The sequence below is a fragment of the Macrotis lagotis genome, chromosome 3 (assembly GCF_037893015.1).
Source record: "Macrotis lagotis isolate mMagLag1 chromosome 3, bilby.v1.9.chrom.fasta, whole genome shotgun sequence".
Classification (NCBI taxonomy): Eukaryota; Metazoa; Chordata; class Mammalia; order Peramelemorphia; family Peramelidae; genus Macrotis; species Macrotis lagotis.
In genome coordinates this window covers 72,557,242-72,582,166 of record NC_133660.1, presented here as the reverse complement: position 1 = coordinate 72,582,166, position 24,925 = coordinate 72,557,242, and the positions used below count along the sequence as shown (strand labels likewise).

Here is a 24,925-nt window from a genome sequence, read left to right as displayed (position 1 = left end):
TAAACTCATGGTGGAAAGTTGGCCACATCTGGGTTAGGAGGTGACTGCTGCTCCAAAATGCTTTAAAGGGGGTGAAGAATGGCTTCCCTAATTGAAACTGCAGGTGGGAGATTTTAATTAAGGAAAGTATAATTACTTTAAACAAATGCTTAATTACTCTGCAGTGATAACACATATATAAACATCTAAAGTAACTGCCCATAAGATAAATAATATCTATTCCAGCTCCCTCCCCAAATCTATTCTTGTTAGGTCAACAGGGTCTCAGCATTGACTCCTTTGAAGATTATCAAGGGATAGTTAACCCTTATTGAGGACTCTGTAATTAGAAAGAGAAGGCAAAGGCCATGGCCAAGGCACTTTCTTTTAAGATGATTGATCTTGGAGTAGCCAGGGGGCACAATAAATAGAGCACTGTGTTCAAATTTGACCTTAGCCACTTGATACTAACTAGCTTTGTGACCCCAGACAAGTCACTTAACTACAATTGTCTCACTTCCCCCCTAAAAAAATATTGGTCTTAAGTGTCACAGAGATAGAATGACTATTAAAGTTATTTTTGCATCACATATAAAGGAACATCCCCATACCCTTGGTGTTGGTTATAATCGATACTTTATTCTGGCACTCCCCCTCCCTTCTAAATTCATTGGAACTTAAGAGTGAAGATCTATACTGAGGTCGGTTTCAGAGCCATTCAAGAAATTTTCTCTGAAAGGACACTGGTCCATGAAATTAGAAAGCATTGCCTAAATTGAGAGGTTGCTCATTGTTGGGAGTTGCCTGAGCAAATTGTGGTGTGTGATTGTCTTGGAATACTATTATGCCGACAATCACAAGTAGGATGGTTTCAGAAACAACTTGGGGAGATTTATAAACTCAAATGAAGTGAAATGAGCAGAACCCGGAGAATACTACATAGTAACACCACAAATAACTACAATATTGTAAGGAAGAAGTTCCAAAGGACCCATGCTAAAAAATGCTATCCAGCTCCAGAAAGAGAACTGATGGACTCTGAGTGCAGATTGAAGTTTACTTTTTTCCTTTATTTGCCTTGTTTTATTTTTTGTCTCTTTTCTTTTGCAACATTGCTAATATGGAAATATATTTAAATGATTTCACATTTATAATTGACATTAAATTGCTTGCCTTCTTAAGGAAGAGCTTGGAAGGTGGTGAATTGGAACTCTTTTATTTTTTAAAAAAACATTTTGGTTTTTTTCAAATTACATGTAAAAAACAATTTTAACATACTTTTTCAATTTTAACATTTTTATTTGAAGTTGGAATTCTAAATTAAAAAATATTGAAAATTTGATATTGGGAAATTTTAATGAAATAAATAAAAACATTTAAAAATATAAGAAGAAAATATTACCTAGATAATCTCAGTTAAGGGAGAGTACATCAGGACTCCTCCTATAAGTAGAATCAAACTCTTAAAGTTCCTGTAGCATCAACTCACCTCCTTATAATTTTCTCCACTTTTAGGAGATGGTCTTGGTGCAGAAGATAATGCTATGAAAGTTTTATGCTGAAATGAACCTTTTCCAGACCACAGTTTAAAATGATAATTTCCCTAAGTCATTACTGAAAATGATTGTCACCTAATGACTTGCTCCACATAACTGTAGAGAAGGGACTATGTTTAAGGGTTATATGTGTCAGACACTATGCTAAATGTTGTTTTTATAAATATTATCTCATTTGATCCTCACAGCCACCTGTGATGTAGATTATCTCTATTTTATAGTTAAGGAAACTGAGGCAAACAGTTATGTTAGGTGACTATGATAAGTGAACTCAGGTCTAAGCGATTTCAAGCCCACTGCCATGTAATTTGTGTTACCAGATGCCTCATTGTATCTTCTTCAGACTGGCAGAAGAGATAGTTCTAACCCTTGGGCAAAAGGGAAGTTGGGAAGAAGTTCCCTATCCTTTTGTAATTCCTCTGCTGAGTGCCCTTTCCCCCATTGCTCCATGATGAGTAAATGGGCAAAAAGAACCTCTGATATATCATGGATGCATTCAAGGTTGGTATGGGTAGTTCATATGTCACCCTGGATCCACCAGTGTCCTACAGGACCTATAAGAAAGTATTATAGAATCACCATTTTGGAGAAACCATCTTCCATATGAGCTGTTCCAGAGAGTTTCTTTAATCCTATCCAGTTTTTAAAGATCTCCAGGGACAGAGCTTCCACCACTTCTTTTAGCAACCTAATGTAGTCATTAACAACCCTCCAGATCAAGAAATTCGTGGAGCCTTGAATTGAGCACAGTAGGAACCTAAGCAGTGCTGAGTATAATGAGACAATTACTTCCCTGTTCCTAAAAGACATACTCCGATTTATGCATCCCAATGTTACGTAGTCTTGTTTTTTAAATAGAACTCTAAGGAACATGTCATGATGCTAGGAATTCAGCAGAGAAATCTGTTTTCTCTGAGTTAATATTGAGCCAGGGCTTCTGATGGCATTTCATGAACATTTGCAAAATGGTGAATGAAACCTGTGCCCCCTGCTTGCCATGAAAGTCCTGGGTCCTAGATGGAATCTAAATGTTAAGGATGAATTGTGCTAGTGTCTGAAAACACAGACAACAGTATAGGAGGTAGATGGGGAAATGAAAGGAAGCTCCCTGGTACAATGAAAAAAAAAACTGACTTTAAGAAAGTCTGGGTTCAAATCCCACCTTTTACCCTGACTCAATTTCTTCAGCTAGTAAAATGAGACTATATTATTATGGGGTCCCTGAAACTCTTAGATCTTTGTCTCCTATTTATAATTCTAATAAAAGGGAAAAGAATAGAGGAGAATAGTTGATTTATTCCACAAACTCTACTATCTTCCCAGAAGTAGAAATTGGACCATGGGAGGAAAGACTTTATCTGATCCTGTGTCCAAATTATAATCTCTGTACCAGAGAATGTATTGATCATTAATTTAGAATACTTCTTCAAAATCATATTTCCTCAAAACCTAGACATTAGCATGCAGTGACCCAACTTGCTGAGTAGTGAGTATTTTCTGGCTGAAAGGTTTCCTGGGTTTTGTAGCCAGAATACCTCCTGATGATAATGTAGAAGTGCAAGGGGTCTGGAGTTCTCATTTTGGAAGCATCCAAAATTCAAAAACCCCTTTGAACAAGCAATAATTTCATTTCAACAGCAAGAGAATATGGTGACCTGTGATAATAAATGGCTATTATTTGAAGGTGAAAAAAGGGGAGACTTTTCAGGAACAAAGTCCTTGAAGACAATGAATATTTTATTTTTGACTGCGCAATTGCAATGCCATACACATAGTAGGTACTTTAAAATGCTTTTTGAAATAAATTTAATATAAGTTATCATTTATTTAATGTGCCATTAAAAAAGAAATTCTATGTACATATATAATGTTGAAAAAATGATTTTCCTTTCTAATCAAAGAAATGGAAATTCTATATAAATTTTACATAATTACTCTTAAGCTAATACTCTCCCTAATACTAGATGACTTTAAAATGCTTTACAGTCATTTGCAACAGGCTAAAGATTGAATGTAAATTAAAGAGCATTATGACTAACTGGCCATTGAGTTTTTTCAATATTGTTTATTGTATTTTGTGTTAATGTAATGTATAATAGTTCCTTAATTAGATGTTATATTGATCTTTTTCTATTAAATTATGTTTGCAAGGCAATGGGTTTTTTTATTTCACTTAGATTGTAATGTCTATGGAATTTATTAACAACATTAACTTATACTATATAATTGTTTATAGAAGGCTAAGGAGAGTATTCAATCAGACATCACACAAAGGTCTGAATCCAGGGTTAGATCATGGGATTGGAGTGTGCTATTGATTGTTTATGAGTGTCTGGCCTTGCTTCCTAACATTCTAATTAGTGATGGCTCTGAAAGCCTTGAAGATACATCATCACTTATACTTCACATAGTTTTAGTTAAGTTTTGGGGTTTTTTCCCTTTATCTTTACCCTTTTCTTTGGAATTTTAAGCAGTGTGGGGAAATCAATCCACAAGTTAGGCAGATAGTAAATATGCAATACTGTACATTTGTAATACATTTTTAACTTTTTGTAATTTTAGATGCTTTTCAAATGTAAATTAAGTCTCAAACAAGTCTCAAGCTTCCTAATTATCAGCATAGTTTTAAATGCTCTGATAATCTTGAGTTCTTTTGGGTTTTGAGTTAGATTTAGCTGAAAACTATCATCTTCTCTAGTAGACAAATTCCTGTGTATTAATTGATTTTTAAAATGCCATTTCCCACCCACCCCCACACATCTCTTTAAAACTATCTTAAAATGTCAGTTTGCTGATGTGTAGATATATAAAATAACACGAAAGAGGAAGAAATAACAATAGATGTATATATTTATGCCTCTGTTTTTACACTATGACAACTATATTTTAAGACATTAAGACTGTTGTGACACATACTTCCTAATGAAAAGAAAATCACAGTTTGGAGGGAAATAGAATGATAGCATTCCCACATTCCCACTCCATGGGGCACATTTAAAAAGTCTTCACGGTGACACTCTACCGTGTTTTCAAGATGAAGTAAGTCTTATTCTTACTGCCAAGACTTTGATTGGCTTGAGACCAAACCTATGTGTTGGAGATGAGAATAATGGAGAATTCTCTATGGCCCCATCTCTGGTTTTCTTTTTCTTTTCACCATCTCTTCTTTCTGAAAGCTGTGGCTATCTCCAGTGATGGAGTGGGAGGAGAAGTTTCCAGGTTCAGGCCCTAAGGAGGCTGCAGTGTGCTCAGTAAGGAAGGAAAGGGATCCTTTGAACTGACCTGTGTTAACAAAGGCTTTCCGAAATCCTGGGTGGGCCTGAGCATCTCTATAATTGGGGGAACAGGTAACAGTGGAATAGGATATAGAATTGTTTTTCTAGTTTATCAGTCTGTGTCCAGAGCATGCTGACTTCCAGTTGTGTTTACAATCAATACAAAACATTCAGAATGCTAAATCCAACTACCACACCTGGTTTGGCCAAATTAAAGTACTGTGACTTAAAGATCAGTAACGCCAAACTGTTAGTGCTGAGTGGGAAGGGATTTACCAAGATAGGAACACTCCCCAGCAAGACAACAGTCCCCTAAAGTTCAGACTGGAAGTCTCCAGGCTAGAAGGCCGAACTCATCCAAGCAAATAAAAATTTTACAATGGCTGTATTCCTTCCATTGTAATGATGGATTCCAGTGAGAGAATGAACCTATACGTGAATTTTAAAGCAGTTATATGGTTTAAAAAAAAAAAACTTTTAATTCAGCATCAGTTGTTTCACTGCAATGCATGGTCCAGATTTTCTAGTCAGACATTATCGATTTAATTTCTAGAGGTAATCCAAGGAATCATAACATAATGATAATCCAAATTAATGAAAATAAGCTAAATAAGCTTTGTTATGAATGTTCCCAAATAGCAAATAGACATTCACACTGGCCCGTTTCCTTCTTTTCGGAAGCTAGGAATGCTTCCACGTTGAACCAAGATTCTATGTTGCCTGTGGTTTGACTTCAGAATTCATAATTTGGAGAGGGGCTCAGATTGACTTTCCTAATTTTCTTGACACTCACCAAAAAAAAAAGAAAGTTGTCCAAATTGATCCATAAATATACCAGGTGTGACCCACATAAACTAGACTAGATTTGTTTATTTGTTTATTTTAATGGTTATATTTAGTGTTTCCAGTAGATAACTCACAAATTTAAAACCCCTCAAAGATAAGGTAAGTTATATCTTGCTTCATCTTTGACCCTTAATATTTAGCATAGTATCCTACCTCTAATTTAAAATGAAAAGTGAAAAATAGATTGTTACTAAGGAATCTTATAATGTTAGAGATGAATAGACACCTTGAAGTCATTTAGTCCAGAGGACAGAACCAAGGTAACTGAGTAACTGGAAGGAATACTTCTCACTACAGTTTCTTCCACAAAAATCTAAACCCATTAGATCAAATTCTGATTGGGAGGGGGCAGCTAGATGGTGGAGAGGATAGAGCACTAGCCCTGGAGTCAGGAGGACCTGAGTTCAAATGTGGCCTCAGACACATAATAATTGCCTAGCTGTGTGACCTTGGACAAGTCACTTAACTCCATTGCCTAAAAAAAATCTGATTGGCAAATCCAAAAAAAAAATAGCTAAAGTGAGGTGAGTCATATTTACAACCCACATCATCGAAGAGAGATGTAGTCTACAGACATTGGCGGAGGGTGGGGGTGGCCAGGAGACCAGGACTTGGAGAGTCCATGGAAGCTGCAAAGAGAACTAGGAAGCACAGGGTAGGAAAAGATCACAGGCATGCAGGGTCTAGCAACAAATGCCATTTGACTGCTCTGTCTCTCACCATCCAGTTCTGGGTCAGGTATCCAGAGTGGACAATACCCAGTAGTGGTAGAGGTGGATGCTTGCAGCTCAGACCCTTGCTGTGAAAAGCAGGGTCTCACTCATGTCTAATATTCTAGCCAATACTCAAACTTCATCCTTCTGAACTTGCCATGTATCCCAGTGTGCTGATATCCTGGAATACCCAACAAGGGACAAACAGACAGACACAACTCTGGATCAGGAACTTGCAACTTAGACCAGGCTGGCAGGGGGCTGACTTTGCCCTATATCACATTACTTTGGAATCTCTGTGTCTCTAGACTGAGCACCTCCCCCCTCCCCGCCACTGGGGTCCTGGAATAACACATCACTGTTCCATGAAAGGATCAAAAAGATTTTTGTGGTCTTAAATTCAGCCCAACATTCTCTTCTGAAGTGTATAGAGTCTAACCCTAAAATAAAATCTCAAGTCAAGAATTAGGCTGAAAGAAAACAAACAAAAAGTCCTATCATAGAAAGATATTATGGTATCAAAGAAACTCAAGACACAAATCCAAAGGAACAGATTAACTCCAAAACCTCAAAAAAAATGCAGTTTGCTCAGCCAAGTCAACTAGAATTCCTAGAAGAGATAAAGTAATAGGGTGGGGGTTTTTTTAGGTTACAAAGTGATTTTAAAAAACAAATGAAAGTGATAGAGGTAAAAAAATAAGAAAAAAATGAGGCCCATGGAAAAAAAGATACAGAAAGGCAATAGTTCATAATAAAAAGGCACAAACCCTTATCCAAGAAAAATTATTCCCAGAAAATTAGAATTGATAAAATAGAAGCTAGGATCAAAAAAGATTTGAAAAATTCAAAATATTTAATAGAAGAAAATGTAAGTTATCTCATAATGAACACAACTGACCTGGAAAACAGATCAACAAGAGATAATTTAAGAATTATTATACTGCTTGAAAACCATGAAAAAAAGATCCCTAGACATTATATTTCCCTTTCTTTTAAAATATAATATAGGCTCTCAAAGGAATGGAGGTGTTTCTTTTTTTTTTACTTTTTTATTTCTTTAGTTTTTGTATCTTCTGTGCTAAGTACTAAAACCAAATCAGTTCTAGGTACTGAAACTACAAAGATCCCTGCCAAAAAATATAATAATAAAATGCCATCTGGAAAATTACCATCCACCTGCAGGATAGTGATAATCAGTCAGTTCATTCCCTGAAAGTTGAAGGTGGATAGGTAGTTCATTAAGAAAAGCCAGTGTAGAGTAAATTTTGGAAAGAAGAAAGAGCAGAGGAGGCTAAGCTTTGCTATACCCTTCCAAAACATATGCTTATGGAAACGTAAAGCTTTGTTTATTATTCTTCCCTTTCTTCATTTCTACATCAGATTCCTCTCTCATCCTAATATATAATTCTGAGAAAACTGTTTATATCAGTGCCATTGGTTGCTTTTTGTTATTGTTTACTTACAGACTGCCTTGAGAGGCTGAATAATCCATTTCTCCTCAATTTACACTTTCTAGCATGATGGCATGTTTAGAATGACTGATTAGTACCAGAGTTAATCCTTCTTTAAAAATAACAAGACTTATACTTTGTAAGATAATTATGTTTATAGTGATCAGGAATGAGGATAGGTGTGAAAGCAGCTTCAATAATAGGCTTGTCTTAGGGAAAGTCAAAAGTTTCTGACTTCAAGATCTGGAGGAATGCACAAAAATAGGACTGCCAAGCATGAATCTTAAAAGTGAGCATCCATGGGTAGTATTTTAGATATAGTAAGAATATGGACTATTATATGATTTAGTTTTTTTTTCATTTAAAACCTTGTAAAAGTGACTTGCTTAATAATTGATTCATTTGTTTTTCTCTCATCCTTTGTGGGTATCTTTACACACAGGAAAATTAGGTGGATTTGCACAAGAAAATAACACCATAGATTCAGGAGAACTTGATATTGGTCGGAGAGCAATTCAAGAGGTTCCTCCGGGGATATTCTGGAGATCACAGCTCTTTATTGATCAGCCACAGTTTCTTAAATTCAATATCTCCCTCCAGAAGGATGCACTGATTGGAGTATATGGCCGCAAAGGCTTACCACCTTCCCATACTCAGGTAAGAGGAGCTTACCTGTTATGATCAGTAAGATGAAACCAGCTGGTTTGTAGTTTTTAAAGTTATTCATCTTTCTGAGTTCAACTGTATGCAGAACTGGCCCCTTTTGCATCGATCATGGCAGTGGGGGAAATAGTGAATGAAGGTCACATTGGCTTCTGTTTTCTTTCATATGGGATTAGATCTGCTTCTGGAAGAAAAAACATTTTCTTCTGGTCTTGATTCAATCGTTTTTACAAATAAAGGTGTAGCAAATATGAAAGTGAACTAATATTCCAGGGTGAACAACAATTTGAGCATATGTTTAAACAAATAATAATAGTAAGCACTTTGTAACCAGTCTTAAAAATTTACCAAAAATCATCTGAGATAGGGAATGCAAATATTATTGTCCTCTGAGGCTCTGAGACAGTAAATTTTTTTTTAATAAGATCAACTAGTAAGGGTCATAATCAGAATGATCCCAAGTCTCCAAACTCAAACACCAAGGGTTTTCCCTCAGCCAAATTAATGGTAAGGTGATTTCCTTCAAAGCTGTTAAATTGACAAATTAGTAAATTATTTCAAATTATCATTCATCCTCTTAAAAATGTTATGCCCTGATTGTGGTGCTTTCTTTCTGCAAATAAATAAACTAAAAATTGTAGTATTGGCAATTATATCAGGATAAGTTGTCATATCCTAAATTTTAATAGTTGTCCAAAGCATCAATTTATGCCATTTATTTACAGGTGGACTATTACTTACAAGAAGAAACAAATCATGAAAAAACGGCAGCCTCTGTAGAGAAGCAAGTGTATCATATGTACATTGTAGCACAGTATAATGGGAAAAGACCTGTATGGAGTAAGAGGTCATGGGTTCATATCCTGCCTTTGCTACTTCTAATACCTGTGTGTCTGGGGCAGATTACTTACCCTCCCTGGGCCTCAGCTTCTTCTTCTGTTAAAATGAGAGGATTAAACTCAATGGGCTTCATGTCCTCTATAAGTCTTATTTATGATCCTAAATTCATCCAAAAATTGAACTCATCATAGAATTATTGTACATAGAACCTAGTACAACACATTCATCTGATACAAGAAGAAACTCATCTTTTCTCTTACAACTAACTGCCTTTCCTCCCAAATTCCCTATATTCCTAGAATGTTAGCCTCAGAAGGGACCTTCCTTCATCCAGCCTCTTGCTAACATTGTAAAGTTCATCGCTGTCATTCAACGTCCTTCCACTCCAGCACTCACTGGGCAATGGAGGAACTTCCATTTCATAGGGTGTCCACTCCATAGTAATAATAAATGCATATGTTAAAAAGTCAGGGTAGGAAATTAGTCATGTGTTTTTATGTCCAAAATTAAAAATTACCAACATTTGAGATATAAAATTGAGCCAAAACCATTTTCCAAGGGCATTTATTTTTTAAGCAAATGGGGGGGGGGGTCTCAAAATTGAAAATTTTGTCAAGCTGAAAGCAGAATTGAGCTATTGATGAGGGTCAAATACAATATTGAAATATTGTTTCCTTATTTGGGAAGCTGTTTTGCCTTTAGCTTAGCTTATAGAATAGCAATAGACAACTTAGTTGTTCATACTATGTGTGGTTTATTTTTTTCATTTGGGGCTGCTGGGTGACTCAGTGGAAAGAGCACTGGCTTTGGATTCAGGAGTTCAAATCCAGCCTCAGACACTTGACTATTACTAGTTTGACTTAGGGCAAGTCACTTCACCCTGATTCCCCTCACATCTGGGGCCATCTCCAAGTCAACCTGATTCATATCTGGATGACTGGACCCAGATGACTCTAGAGGAGAAAATGAGGCTGGTAACTTAGCACAGCCCCCCTCACTCAAATCCAGTTTATTTGCTTGTCATGGCATCACCTCCCTGATGTCATGACCTTTGAAAATGAAGGACAAACTATTTTTTCAATACTTTGCATGATTTAAAAATGCAATTCAGTTCAATAAATTTTTATCAGTGTCTGCTCTGTACAAAACAATATGTTAAGCATGCAAATATGCAAAATAGCATATTTTCTATCCACAACCAGTTTACATTCTTCCTGTGAAGAATGATCCTGTTATAGCTGTGTATAATTCAACTATACTGATGCAATGAGGGGATCCAGACAAGCACTTGCAAAAACTTTGAAATACTTTCAGGAGAAGGATTTAGGGAGGATTTGCAGGGATGACTAGTAACTGAGCTATCCCTTGAAGGAAAAGAAAATTCCCATAGGCAAAGATGAATAAGGAGTACATTTCAGGTGTTAAGAGTAACCTTTTTGAATATATATGGAAGGCATAAATGGCCAGTTAAGTTTGGAGAACATAAGGTGCTTTAACTGAATATCAATCAGTGTTAAGGGAATCAGAGCAAAATCAAACTAATTCTAGGTTGATAGACTGAAACCACATTGTTAAAGGCTTTGAAACAAACTAAGGGGAACCTTTGAAAGATTGTTGAATAGTAGAGTAATATGATCATATGAGGAATTTAATAATTAGTAAAGGACAGAGTTGAAAAAAGATTAGAGGTAGGTAGAGTGAATAGAAAGTTTTCTTCAGCAAAATATGATGAAGTCCTGAGAATAGTCATTTAGAAGGGAAACAATCAGATAGTCAGCAAGCATTTATTGAATTAAAATACTATATCCCAAGTGAAGCTTGCTTAGAGATCTTGCCAAGTTAAAATCAAAAAGCACATGAAATGTGAAGGAAGGAGAACGAGTCAAGAATGACTGAAATTTTAAGTCTGAGTGACTGGAGAAATGATGGTGCTTTCAAAAACTTAGGGAAGTTGGAAGGAAAGACAGATATAGGAGAAAAGATGAGTTTCTTCCTGTATCAGATGAGCATGTTGTACTAGGTAGTACATCAGGTTCTATGAATGATAATTCTATGATGAGCTCAGTTTGGGACAAAACAAGTTTTATGTGATGATGATATCCTAGGACTAACAAGTAGTCAAAGATAAGGTGCCTGTGGTCAGGGTTGAGATTAAGCTTGAATAGATGGACAGAGAGATGGATAGATGGAGGAATGGAGGGAGGGAGGCAAGAAAGGGAGGGAAGGAGGACAAGATAGATAGAGAAAAATAGACAGACTGACTGACAGACACAGACAGACAGCATATTTTCTATCTACATATAGCATATTTTCTATCTACAACCAGTTTACATGGATTTAAGATAATTAAACTCCTATGAGTAAAGAGAATATGAAGGGAACTTTGGATTTCCTATAGTTAATATGGAGGATAATTAAACAAGGATTGAAGAATAGACAAAAAGATAAGAGAAGAAGCAATAGAGAGCTCAAATAAGCCAAGAAAGGAGAAAGTAACAAGAAGAAGGGCATGATCAATATTCTAGTGCTGCAGAAAAAAATCAAGAAAGATAAAAAATGAAAAAGATGACTACTGAACTTAGCAGTTATGGTGTGATTAGTGAATTATAGAACAAAGTAATACATATTACATTACATTTTTAAAAACTTTATCCTTAAAAATATTTAAATAAATAGAAACAATCATCTGCAGGCAGTTTGTAATAAAAGGTACATTTTTATGTATATGGCTGTGGAAATTGTAAAAATCATATAGACAAAATACTTAAATCACTAAGGAAAACACATTCAGGCACACAATTAAAACTTTTCCATCTGTTTCAAGAATGCTAAAACCTTATAAGACAATTATGGCACTATGTTTAAATTAATTCTATTTAAAATACTCTGGAATCTCACTGAAAATCTTCCTGCTGTTGTAGGAAGACACAGTGAAAAGTCCTTTCAGTAAGTCAGCCTCCTCAAAACAAGCTCAGGACAGTAAATTTGTGTTATAGAGCAGGTTCTCTATGGTGACAATGTAGTGAATTTTGTCAAATTTTGTCAAAGCCTAATAGGTTTTCTACAACTTCCCCAAAATCCACTACTAAACTGAGAGTGGCAATGAGCAAACAGCTCAGAAGATAAACTGAAAATAAAAAGCACAAAGGAATAAGGAGATTTAAGTCACTGATGCAATAAACTCCAACTCATCAGAAAATTGCAATAAAACTGATTTTGTACTCCAGGAGCTCTCATCCATATGAATCTCTTCATCTTAAACTGGGTAATACAAGAGGTTCAGCAAATATAGACTTTGTCATGGACTAAGTCTTTCATCCATTGTTAGGTTTGAGATTTCAAGGTGAGGAATATGGTTCTACCACACAGTTTAATAAAGTTACAGGAGGGTAATATTGGCAGGAACCAAGTAATTCAATCCTATTCTTTTTCAGGTGAGAAATTGGAAGGTTAAAAATAAGTTGTTACTTGTTCAAGATTATATAATAAATTAGAGATAGAGCCAACACTAACTAGTGTCTATTATTTTACACTTAACTTGTTGTCTCTAAATACAAATTAAAAAAAGAATCCAGAAAATGAATTCACTCAAGTTTATGAATGAAATACAACATATCAACATTTTAATGGACCTGGTCTTTTACTGACATTATGTATATGGCTGTGGAAAATGTAAAAATAATATAGACAAAATACTTAAATCGCTAAGGAAAACACATTCAAGCTTACCGATAAAACTTTTCTATTTCTGTTTCAAGAATGCTAAACCTTTATAAGACAATTATGGTACTATGCTTGAAGCTAATTCTGTTTAAACTACTCTAGAATCTCACTAAATACTGATCACTTTGAAAGCTGAACAACATAAATTTATCATATTCCAGGTTCTGTGCAAGAGTTTGGGAATAGAAAGATGAAAATAACGGACCTTGCCCACAAGAGGTTTACATTCTTTCTTCCCATAAATCTCCTAGCGAGGATCTATGTATATGCTAGAAGTCATCTGTTGAATCTTTTAGCATTCCAGAGATATTTAAAACTCCTGAAAGATCTATCTGTTCACTCTTGCTATATGCCTAACTTCTTTCTGAATCATATGTTTTCTGGTTATCTTTTCCACTGCTTCTTGTGAACCATCATTATTGATAACATTGAAATCTACTTATAGTAATTTGTAGTTCTCTCCATTGCCCTTTGGATTCTTTGAAGAGTCTGATGGCCCTGATTCATAATATCATTGGAAAAATATTGCTATTAAAATGATGGATTTTATGTCCAAGAGTCTCCTTGAATAGTTAACAGTGATACATAAATTTCCAAATATATTCCTACTCAGTTTCTTCTTCATTTCTAATTCTAAGCCCAGTTTATTGCCCACCTCTACTACCTTTTCGAGTTTAAATGGACTAATGGACTAAAACTACTTATCTGGTTACATGTCACGATCAGCCAATAGGCATACTTCATCCATTTGCCATACTTCATCCTATATGGATTGTTAGACCATTCTCTTAATGAGTGTGAATTTTCTTGAGGAGGTCCTATAGCATTCAGGATCCTAAGGCCATTATGAAAATCTGAAAAACATAATCATCTATAGCAAGAGTTCTTAACCTTTCTGGGTCCATTGATATCTCTGGCAGTCTGGAGAAGGGGGATGGGGATGAAGGTGGAGGAGAGACCAAGTACCTACGATGCACCTACTGTCTACCAAACATCAAACTAATCACTTTAAAAATATTCTCTCATTTGATCCTCACAACAACCCTTTGAGGTAGATAGTATTAATAACAAGGGATAATATACTTATTTTAAAGTTGAAAAACTGAGACAGACAAAGGTTAAGTACCTTGTCCCTATGTCATAAAACTAGTGCTACCTAAGGCCATATTTGAACTTGGGTCTTCCAGACTCGAGATCCATTCTGCACTCTGGCATCACCTAGCAGCCTGTGGGGAAGTTCATAATCCTTTCCCCAGAATGTTTTGAAATAAAACTAAAAAGGGAACCAATTTTATGGAAATTTTTTAAAATAAGATCATGAATTTGATCTATTTGATCTATATGGAATCCCTCTTCCACTTGAACCCAATATTAGACTCCTTTGCTGAGCATCTTTACCTGCTGTAATGCCTGATTTGTGTTGCTAATTAAAGGATCCACTGAATACTGAAATGTATCTAGCCTGGATGCTAATTATAGAGTTATCTCTACAGTTGAGTTTATCAAGTAATTTCATTTATAGATGTGTGAAAGACATTCAGAAAAGTTTTTAAGGTTACATTCTACTTTGCTGAGTCAGTTTTTTAATAGTCAAAAAACAATAAAACACAGCAGTCTTTGGATCTCTACACCTTTGTATCAATTTTGTGACCATAGAGATATCATCTGTCACAAAACATTTGTGAAATACATCTGTTTCCTTCTCATATTTTTTATCAAGGATCTCCTCAATGGAAGCTGGGCAAAAACCAAAAATACATGATGAAGTCAACATTTCACATTCTAAAAGTAAAGATTGCCATGCTTCACCGTTGCCAAGCACTACATTGAGAGAAAGGAGAGAGGTTAATGGATAGCTCTGTATCCTGAGGCAGATAATATTTGGAAAAGTCCAGAATTCAGAGGCAGTTAGGTCAAATAATGGTCAGAAACTGCTGAACCCGGAGTCTGGAAGGCTAAGTTCAAATCTGACTCCAAACAATTTCTAGCCAAGGGATTCTATGAAATTCACCTAGCCTCTGCCCCCTTCAGGTTCCTCATCTGGAAAATTGAGGTAATGATTGCATATGTCATCCAGGGTTATTATGAGGATCAAATAAGATACTATTTGCTTGGGATTGGCATATTTCTTTTTTTTAAAGAAAAATCTAGTGATGGGGAAAGAGAAAGAAATTAAATTCAAGGGCACATGAACAAAAATGCATGCTTAATCAGAAGGGACAAGATGTTGAAAATATCATTCAAGACCACCTCAGAAAGGCAAACAAAGAAATGGAAAAAGAACACGAAATTAGGAATTAAGAATTATTCAGATATAAATGAAGTTCTGTTAGCCCTGTTGTGAATAAGACTGAGAATGTGATCTTTTTATTCTTTAAAGTCAATACAACCCAGGAATCAGAAATGCTATTTCCACTTATATTAATTACTTTTAGTGGAAATTTGTAAAGGTGATTTAGGGTATATGGAGTAAATAGAATCTTTTTAACTTTGGACATAATTTGAAATAACATTTTTTATGCCTTCTTTTCAGCAATGAGAATAAGAGACTATTTGAAGTTCAAAATAGGTTTCCATTTGGTTTCTGAAACTGTGTATATGATAAGAAAGATGGAATCCTTCATGTAACTACCATGAAAGAAAAAAAAAAATATATATATATATATATACACATTATACTAAAATTCATGTCTCAAGGTAAACCTCAGCCTAAATTGTGGAAATAATAACCCTTAACTTATTTTAAAAATTGAATTGTTCTTTCTGAAAGTCTAATAAGATGCCTCTTCAATATCTGTTATCTTCTTTACAGGTCTTCTCTTGGTGTACACAAGTTTAATCACACAAGTTATTGCCTAAATTTACAGGATTTTCAGAGTTAATGCTCTTTGGTTCCTAATTTCATCAGGATTCAGCAGTTAAATGTATCTAGCCTAGACGCTTATGACTGATCTTAACAAATCGGATTAAATTGAATGATAATTGACTGTTCACAGATCCTCATTGGAGCTAGTTAGTATTATTGCCTGTGCTCCAGCCCTTTCAAGTTAGTTTAATTTTCCAATTGATCTGCTTTTTATCAGAAGAATATAGATAATTTGTTATTGAGTAGTTTTGTTTTATTGTTGTAATAAAGCAACAGACATTTGTCATATGCTAGGCATTGTGCTAAATGATAAAGATATAAAGACAAAATAGAACAGTCTCTGTCCTTGAGGTGCTTACATTCGATCTGTAAACATGTAAATAAAATAAAATATTTTATGAGGGAATTTAAAGGTGGGGGAAGAAACAATAGCACCTGACCTGAGATGGTCAGGCTTATAGGAAGAGATGCCTAAATTGAGTCTTTAATGATTCTAATATAACTAAAATAATGTTGTTGAACTCAAAGTAATTGTCATAAGACAAGATGGCTATGTCCCTAAACACCTTCACTTCTAAATGTGGAAATAGGAGTTCATTCATTTTGGAGATTAAGAGAAATAGGTAAAAGATATAAAGAATAAAAATTAGTCAATGTCAGAAAAAACTTTCTAAAAATTAAAACTATCCAAAAAGTGGTAGAGGTTGCCTTGGGACATGATTAGATGATTAAGTACACCTCTCTGATAGTCTTCTAGGAGAAGCCATCTGACATTCATCATACAATATACTAAGTATCCAGAAGATTGGTATAAATTGAGCTAGATATCTATTAATGTTCCTTCCATCTCTGAAACTCTGTGATTATTTACATTCCTTAAGAATCTAAATTCTTTGAAGATAAGGACCATTTTTACTTTATTTTTATAACCCTGTAGAGTGTGTCACATAATAAACACTAAATTAATGATTGTTGATTAATTAATTAGTAAGAAGATAGTTCCAGAATTCAATAGTAGTCTGATGTCCTAAATGGAAAAAATACAGATATAGACATGTATGTATATGAATATGTATATATTCATGTGGTTTAACCACAATGAAAATTCAGTCATCCTTTATCCATCCAACAATCTTTTAATCATAATCATAATATCATTGATATAAGAGCTTTAAGGTTTGCAAACTGCTTTGCAAATAATGTCTCATTTTATTTTCCCAAAAACCCAGTGAGGTAGGTTCTATTATTATCCCACTTTTACAAATAAAGAAAATGAGATGGAGTTGGTTAAATGAAATTGACCAGGATCACACAATTAATAATTATCTGAGGCCAGATTTGAACTTGGATCTTCCTATATCTAAGGTATAAAGCAAAACTGGTCAGACATGTACACAAAGAAAAATGAACTAAATGAAATCTAATCTCTTTATGCTTCAAGTCTATGACTTGATCTAACCTCTGACAACCCCAGTTTTCCTACTTCTGAGGAAGGTTTTGAGGCTCAAATTTGAAGGTGTATGTATAGTACTTTCTGTGTCTTAATACATTAAAAAAAGATATTCAGGGGTGGCTAGGTGACGCAGTGGATATAGCACCAGCCCTGGAGTCAGGAGTACCTGAGTTCAAATCCAGCCTCAGACACTTAATAATTACCTGTGTGGCCTTGGGCAAGCCACATAACCCCATTGCCTTGCAAAAAAAAAAAAAGTAATGGACACTTTTAATTTCTGAATTCTAATGCATTCCATTTCTCCTACAGTATGACTTTGTGGAACTGCTGGATGGTAGCAGATTAATTGCCAGAGAACAGCGCAACCTGCTTGAGTCGGAAAGGGCCGGGCGACAGACGAGATCTGTCAGTCTTCATGAAGCCGGTTTCATACAGTATTTGGATTCTGGGATTTGGCATCTGGCTTTTTATAATGATGGGAAAAACATAGAGCAGGTGTCTTTTAATACCATCGTTATAGGTAAGAACCATCTTCGTAGGAATTTCTGCAGAACCACAACTTAAGGAGCAGGGGGAGGGGGAGGGGGTTGGAGGAAGAGTGTTTTAATAGAATTTTTGTTGTTGTTTGCTAATTTCCACCATTTCAAATCATGGATAAGAGTTGAGAAATATTTTTTAATTCTTTTTTTAGTAATGAACATGTGAAAAATAAACTGTGATAATCAGTTGCCAAGAAAAAAGAGATTTTCCATTAAATGGACTTTTTAAAATTGTTCAAGTTTAACTTAAAATTTTAATTTAATTTGCAATGTTTCGCTCTCGTGTTTTGCCTGTTCTAAAAATGCATCACAGGTAGAGGTTCCTTTTTTGAACATGGATCCGACATTGAGCAGTGATGTGGGGTCTGCTTGGCTTTGTCGGGGAGAGAGAACCTCCACAAGTTTTCTTTCCTTCTTATTTCTTCAGAGTCTGTGGTCGAATGCCCCCGGAATTGCCATGGAAACGGAGAATGCGTTTCTGGGACATGCCATTGTTTTCCAGGGTTTCTGGGCCCCGATTGTTCAAGAGGTATGTTTCTAGTCCAGTTCCTTTCTTGGGTTCCAGAATGGCCATTCGGGAGGACGAGAAGCTGCCGATGGCCTATCCAGAGGATGCTTCTTTTCTGTCCCCAATGAAAGAGATGGCTGTTAATTCTTGTGTCATGGTTTATTTTCCAGCGGCCTGTCCAGTGCTGTGCAGTGGCAACGGGCAGTACTCCAAAGGACGCTGCCTCTGCTTCAGCGGCTGGAAGGGGACGGAGTGTGACGTGCCCACCACCCAGTGCATTGACCCCCAGTGTGGGGGGCGTGGGATTTGTATTATGGGCTCTTGTGCTTGCAACTCAGGATACAAAGGAGAAAACTGTGAAGAAGGTAAACGTGTACATATTTACAGATGCCTATTGTTATCCTGGGAAAGAAAGACATTTACACCAAAGACTTCTTAGTTGTCTCTTTGTCCCTTTGGACCAACCCATCTTTTAAAATTTTTTTTGGGGGGGAGGATTTTTTTTTTTATTTCAAGCATCTTAAAGAGTTTGTGTTCTCCAAAATTTTTTGAAGCACAATATTATAGAAAACATTTTTATTCCCATTCCTATAAAGCATTCAAAGCAACTTTTAAAAACTGATTCAGAGAGGAGGAAGTTTTTTGTTGGGGGATCCCTTATACCAATGATATTAAGGGTCTGAATCCTCCCAAAAAAGACTAAAAGATCATATTAGTAATAAAATCATAAATTTAAGGAATGAGAATTTTTTCCATTAACATAAAAAAAAAGGGAAACCAGACGGACCAGCATGTACACTGGGGCACAGCCAGGATTTGATTTTTTTTTCACATCCTAAAAGAAATAACCCCTGTGTTATTTTGCCATTCCTCTTCTTCATGTAGTGTTTTTACATTTCTAACATCAGGGCTGATTTTGATATGCCACAAATGAAACAACATGTAATTTATGAATTCTAGAACTGTATATGATGATGACATTCAGGATGCCACAATGTAGAACATTGTTGAATTAAAAAAAAATTTTTTTAAAGGGAAAAGCACCATTTTCCTTTTTCAATCAAATTGATTTTATTGATCTGCTCGTACAAAGTAATGCAATTAAGCCTCTGGAATTAAATTTTCAGGCCATTGACCCTACAAGTGTAAAGTTTTATTGAGTCAAATTGCTAAATTAAATCTTGTCATCTAAAGCACATTAAAGTGAATTAAGAAGGCTAGAGAGTATGCAACTCATTTATTTCTCAAACAGGTTGAGGGTCCTATCCAGCTGTCAGACCTCCATCTTAGTGGATTAAGTCAGTGGATACTGATTGTTACAGAGAATTCAATACTTATTCCTTTCTGGTTAGGCAGGAGAGAGAGAACAAAAGTCTGAAACCTCAAGTATAATTCAGGAAAATTACATATCCTTGCAAGATTCTCAATTACCTAAATGGCTTTGAGGCTGGTACCTCTTATCTAGGATGTCACTTGCTTTGCTATGCAATCTTCTAGACTCTAACAATGACTTCTTCAGAGTTTGTCAACATATTTTAATTGCTTGGCAGTTGTCATCAAGACACCCAATAAGTCACTGCCTATAAATGAAATTACGCTCTTGTTCTGAACTTCTAGTTTATTTTACATTCTTCCCATTCAGCACTCACCAATCTGATTATTCTGGACTTTCTTACCAGTCCCTCCCATAGAACAGAGAAATTCATTTCTTCTCTGTTTTCCTTGGCTCTAATCACCCCCCATGCCTGGAATGAACTTTCCCCTCACCTTCCCCTCTTTAATCCCTGGTTTCTTTCATGACCCAGCCCAAAAGCCACTTTCTATAAGATAAGGCCTTCTTTCCTGCCTTCTACACCAGGTTCCCCTAAGAAAATCAGTTTACTTCTTACATGTCTAAGTTGACTCTACGAATAGGATGAAAGTTCCTTGAGGACAGGGAGAGTTTTAGTTTTGTCTTAAATGTTTAGAATCTCTTATCTAATAAGAACTTCAAGAATTCTTGAGGAGAGATGGGTGGATGTTCTTATACATTCTGGACTTATTGTCACATTCTTTGCCCTTCTTTACAGCTGACTGTTTAGATCCTGGTTGCTCTAATCATGGGGTGTGTATCCACGGAGAATGTCACTGCAATCCAGGATGGGGTGGAAACAACTGTGAGATCCTGAAGACCATGTGTCCGGACCAGTGCTCTGGACATGGAACATACCTCCAAGAAAGTGGCACCTGCACTTGTGACCCAAACTGGACTGGCCCAGATTGCTCAAATGGTAAGGACAATCGATTCTTCAGAGTCATCAGAATGCCTCATATGGTCTTGTGTCTCCCTGTATGACTAAAGGGCCTAAAATAATGTAATATTTTTAACTCAAAAAAAACTTTTGACAACTCTTTAAAAAGGGAAATTTTTATGAAAACAAAATGATGTTATCTAGACATGTGGAAAACTAGAAGAATAAGAAGAAATAATGTGAATTAGATGTAGGGTTATTTTTACAGTCTCATTCCTGTGTACTGTTTTAGTGGCAATAGTATACTAGCTTTAGAACTTGGGTACCTGGGTTTGAATCCCAGCTCTTTGTTGCTGTGGATCGTATCTCAGCCTTACTTAGTGAGGCATCTGAAATATTAAGGAATTGGACCAGATGTTTTCCAAGGTCCTTTCCAGCACTAAATCTATGATCCTGTGATCCCTGTGTGAGGAGAGATTATATTAAATGGACCATTGGCTATTTCAAAAGATAACTCTTTTTGGCATCAGAACCTTTTGCCTGGAATACATCCCTAGGCCTTTTCCTGGTATGTGCTCAGTGGTGTATATGGAGTAGACCTTTTCTCGTTGTTTGTTGAATTTGAATCTGAGTCCCTGTTTTGGGAAGCTTGCATCCTACAGACCATAGCTTCCAGGTTACCTCCCTGACTGATTTTACTGAAGAAATCTCTCCCTTCTCAGACTTCCCTAGAGCACTTTCTCTCCTTCTTTCCTTCTCCTTTATCATATTCTCCTTTGTGTCACCCACAGTGGACTTTGGCTCAGAGATGGCATGACTTTTTAATATTGTTCTAGTGCCTAATAAAAGCCCCTTGTATAACTTTTTAAGGTTTTGTTGTTGTTCAGTCATGTCTAACTCACCATGTTTCCATTTGGCAAAGATACTACAGTATCTTTTTATCCATTTCCATCTTCAGTTCATTCTACAGAGGAGGAAACTGAGGCAAATAGGGTTAAATGACTTGCCTGGGTCCACAAAGCTAATATTCTGATATTAGTCAGATTTGAATCTTTATCCACCATACCATTTACCTGCCCTTGCACATAATCATCTCTTGGATTGAATTGGCTTGAATTGCTCTATTGAAGTAATGAATAGGACCAGTCTCTCCTGGTAAAAAAAATGAGAGACGTTGTTTAACTTGTGAAATTCAGTTATGTTCTCTCTCTTCCTGACAGTAAAGTCATGATAATGGTAAACTAAAGAGACCTCAATTCAAACAAATAATTTCAACTGTCAACAGATGCATAAACTTGATATTAACTAATGACATATGTATAGAGAAATGTCTCCCATAATGCCTCTGCATTCCATGCTTCCATAAAAGGGATTTTTCAAAATAATGGCAAATGTTATTCCTGTTTCATTCATTAACCAGCATTTATTTATTTGTTTGTATGTTTATGTATTTGTTTGTTTATTTGTTTATTGCCTACCAAGAGCTCAGTACCAGGGGAAGCCTCATTTAATAGGGTTTTTTTGGACTCTTGGAACACCCCATACATGATGAGTGTAGGAAATTACCCCTACTCTCAAGAACTCTTCATTTTTCTTATTAAGTTTACAATTGCATTTTCTTTATTAATTTTCTCATGTGTTGCTCAGAACATGAGAGTAGCACATGAGACTGTTAGAAGCCAGACAAGGACACATATATGGAGAGCTCTCTCCCATCCACAGGAGAAGCCTGTTTTGAGTTGATAAGTGAAACAGGAGTTTAAAGGAGCCAGATATCATTGGGAGACAAAATGATCAGGAAAGTCTTCCTAGACAAGGTAGAACATGAGCCTGTGAACGATTTGTAGGATTCTGACAGGAGAGAAGGGCTTTCCAGATTCCTGAGCAGCCTGCAGAAAGGTAACATAGGAATGAGGGCTGAGTGAGTGGTGTGGCACAGCAGAAAGAGCAGTCAGAAAACCTAGGTTCAAATCCCTTCTCTGACTTAATTCTTTTGTGACCTTGGGCCAGTCACTTAACTTCTGAGGCATCCAGGCTGGACCTGGAATGAAATTCAGCCTTGGATACTTCCTTGCTGTGTGATCCTGGATGAGTCACTTTACCACTGTCTGCCTCAGTTTTTTCATCTGTTAAATGGGATAATAACAGCAATTACCTCCCAGGGATTTTGTGAGTCCTAACTGAGATAATATTAGCACAATATTAGATAAATATGGCCTGCATAAAAAGACAGTATTGTCCTAATAGCTTCCAGGGTTCTATGGAGATTTACATTTATGAAGTTCTCATCCTGGGAGTGAGAAGGAGAGAGAGGCAGCAACACATCACACCCAAGAAGAGTGACTATCTTAACCCTACTCCTCTCATCAACAAAATATCTCTCCCTTATCCCTGCCCCTTCCATGTTTTCCTCACCTTCCACACCCCAAAAAGATGGGGTTTTGCTCTTAAATTCCATTTGTAACTGCTGAACCTTCTGGAATGTTTCCTTTTGGTAACTCCCAAAACCTCTGGCCGGATTTCTGCTTACTAACCAAGAACTTGATGGAAACCTTATTTTCTCCTCTTCTGCATGTACTTTTCCCTTCCAGGTCTAAATGACAGTATTTTCTGGAGTCAGATTCCTTTGCTCTTTACTATCTCTAGGAAGGAAAAATCACATTGCTTCATTTAGGATGTATGAGTTAAGCAATGTGAAAAGACTAGTATGGCTGGTGTAGAAAATTCCAGATTAGGGGGCAGCTAGGTGGCACAGTGGATAGAGTACCGGCCCTGGAGTCAGGAGTACCTGAGTTCAAATGTGGCCTCAGACACACCTAGCTGTGTGACCTTGGGCAAGGCACTTAACCCCATTGCCTTGCAAAAAGCTTAAAAAAAAAAGAAAAAAGAAAATTCCAGATTAGACCTGGGGGAAGAAGAGAATGCTCAGATAACATTTTCAGTTAAGTGATGAGGTCAGAAAACATTGAGTAAGAGTAAATGATGAAAATTACACCACCACTACCATCACAGTTGATAAGATTGATCAAAGTGAGAGTTCATTTTTTTACTCAATTTAAAATATTTGTGTAATTATTTTTTTATATTTCTGACATTCATATACTATGCATCTTAAATACATTTTTTCCTGCTGGAACACAATAGACATTAGTATTTATTGTTTACATATTATGATAAGGGGAAAACTGCCTTGCATAGTTCATTTGTCATAAGTGGAAAAACCTGTGCTTTGTAATTTTTTTACTTTGATCTCCCCAAAAGATCCTAAATTTCACACAAGTGATTTAACCAGTTCTCCATAATAATGACAATAGGTCATAATTTTGGTAATGCCAGAGTCCAAAAATAGTAAATTGTCATTAGTATAGACCTCCCTAGGAATAACAGTAATACTCCTGAGGCTGGAGGGCAATAATAGTCATTACCATATTCACATGGTGACCCATGCCTAGCCTTCCCCATGTCCCAGGGGAAAAATTAGATGAAGTTATGGTTTTTTCAGACCATTCCCCATTTTCTCAGCAAGAGAATATTGTAGTATTCTCCCTTCTCTCCAAGGCAGGAAGGGGAGTAGAGGGTGGCTAATCTCTCTTCCACACATGGGTAGTTCCCTCCTAGGAGGAAAGAAAAAAATAGAAGATATTGTCTAATTAACCCTCCCATTGATCTAATATTACAGAGTTACTAGTGCTTCTCTAGTACAAATTGAGAAAAATGAAGCTTAATTGTCTTATGGTGCGCCTTGGTAGATTCATGAAGGTCCAGTGAAGCTGAGAGTCAAGAATGGAGAAAAAAAGGGTACCCTGGAGATCTCAAGGAGTGATTCCATAGCAGCCTTCAGGAGCCTTGAGGAAATGGCCCTGGAGCTGGTGTTGATCATTTTTGGTAGCTGAGAAACCTGTCTTGGGAGTAAATGAGTGTAGAAGCCAAGAAGAGCAACTGATGGGTGTGTTTGTGGTCATATGTTGAAGTGTAACTGAAGAAGGGCTGTGTTTGGGAAGTGAATAGAAGGAGGTGTGGTGAGCAGTCTGCAAGCATGGAAGGGCTTCTCCAGGGAAGGCCTCATGCTCAACTTTGGGCATATTAAAAAAGAACATCCTCAAGGAGCTCATATTTTATTGAGAAAAACAACATGCACACAAGCTGCATATGGGTGCATAGACATATATGTATGTATGTATGTATATATATATATACACACACACACACACACACACACTTGGGCTAGGTGGCTCAGTGGATAGAGTGCTGGGCCTGGGGTCAGGAAGACCTGAGTTCATAT

General features: G+C 36.3%; 1 protein-coding gene across 1 annotated transcript in view; it reads left to right on the top strand.

Annotated features, from left to right (window-relative positions):
• TENM3 (teneurin transmembrane protein 3) overlaps nt 1-24,925 on the top strand; it is a 3,314,517-nt gene that overhangs the window by 3,138,890 nt on the left and 150,702 nt on the right. The window contains exons 17-21 of the mRNA XM_074231559.1: nt 8,263-8,477; nt 17,675-17,885; nt 18,332-18,433; nt 18,583-18,777; nt 20,482-20,682. Of these exons, the coding sequence (XP_074087660.1) occupies nt 8,263-8,477; nt 17,675-17,885; nt 18,332-18,433; nt 18,583-18,777; nt 20,482-20,682 (924 nt within the window). The remainder of the gene's footprint in view (nt 1-8,262; nt 8,478-17,674; nt 17,886-18,331; nt 18,434-18,582; nt 18,778-20,481; nt 20,683-24,925) is intronic.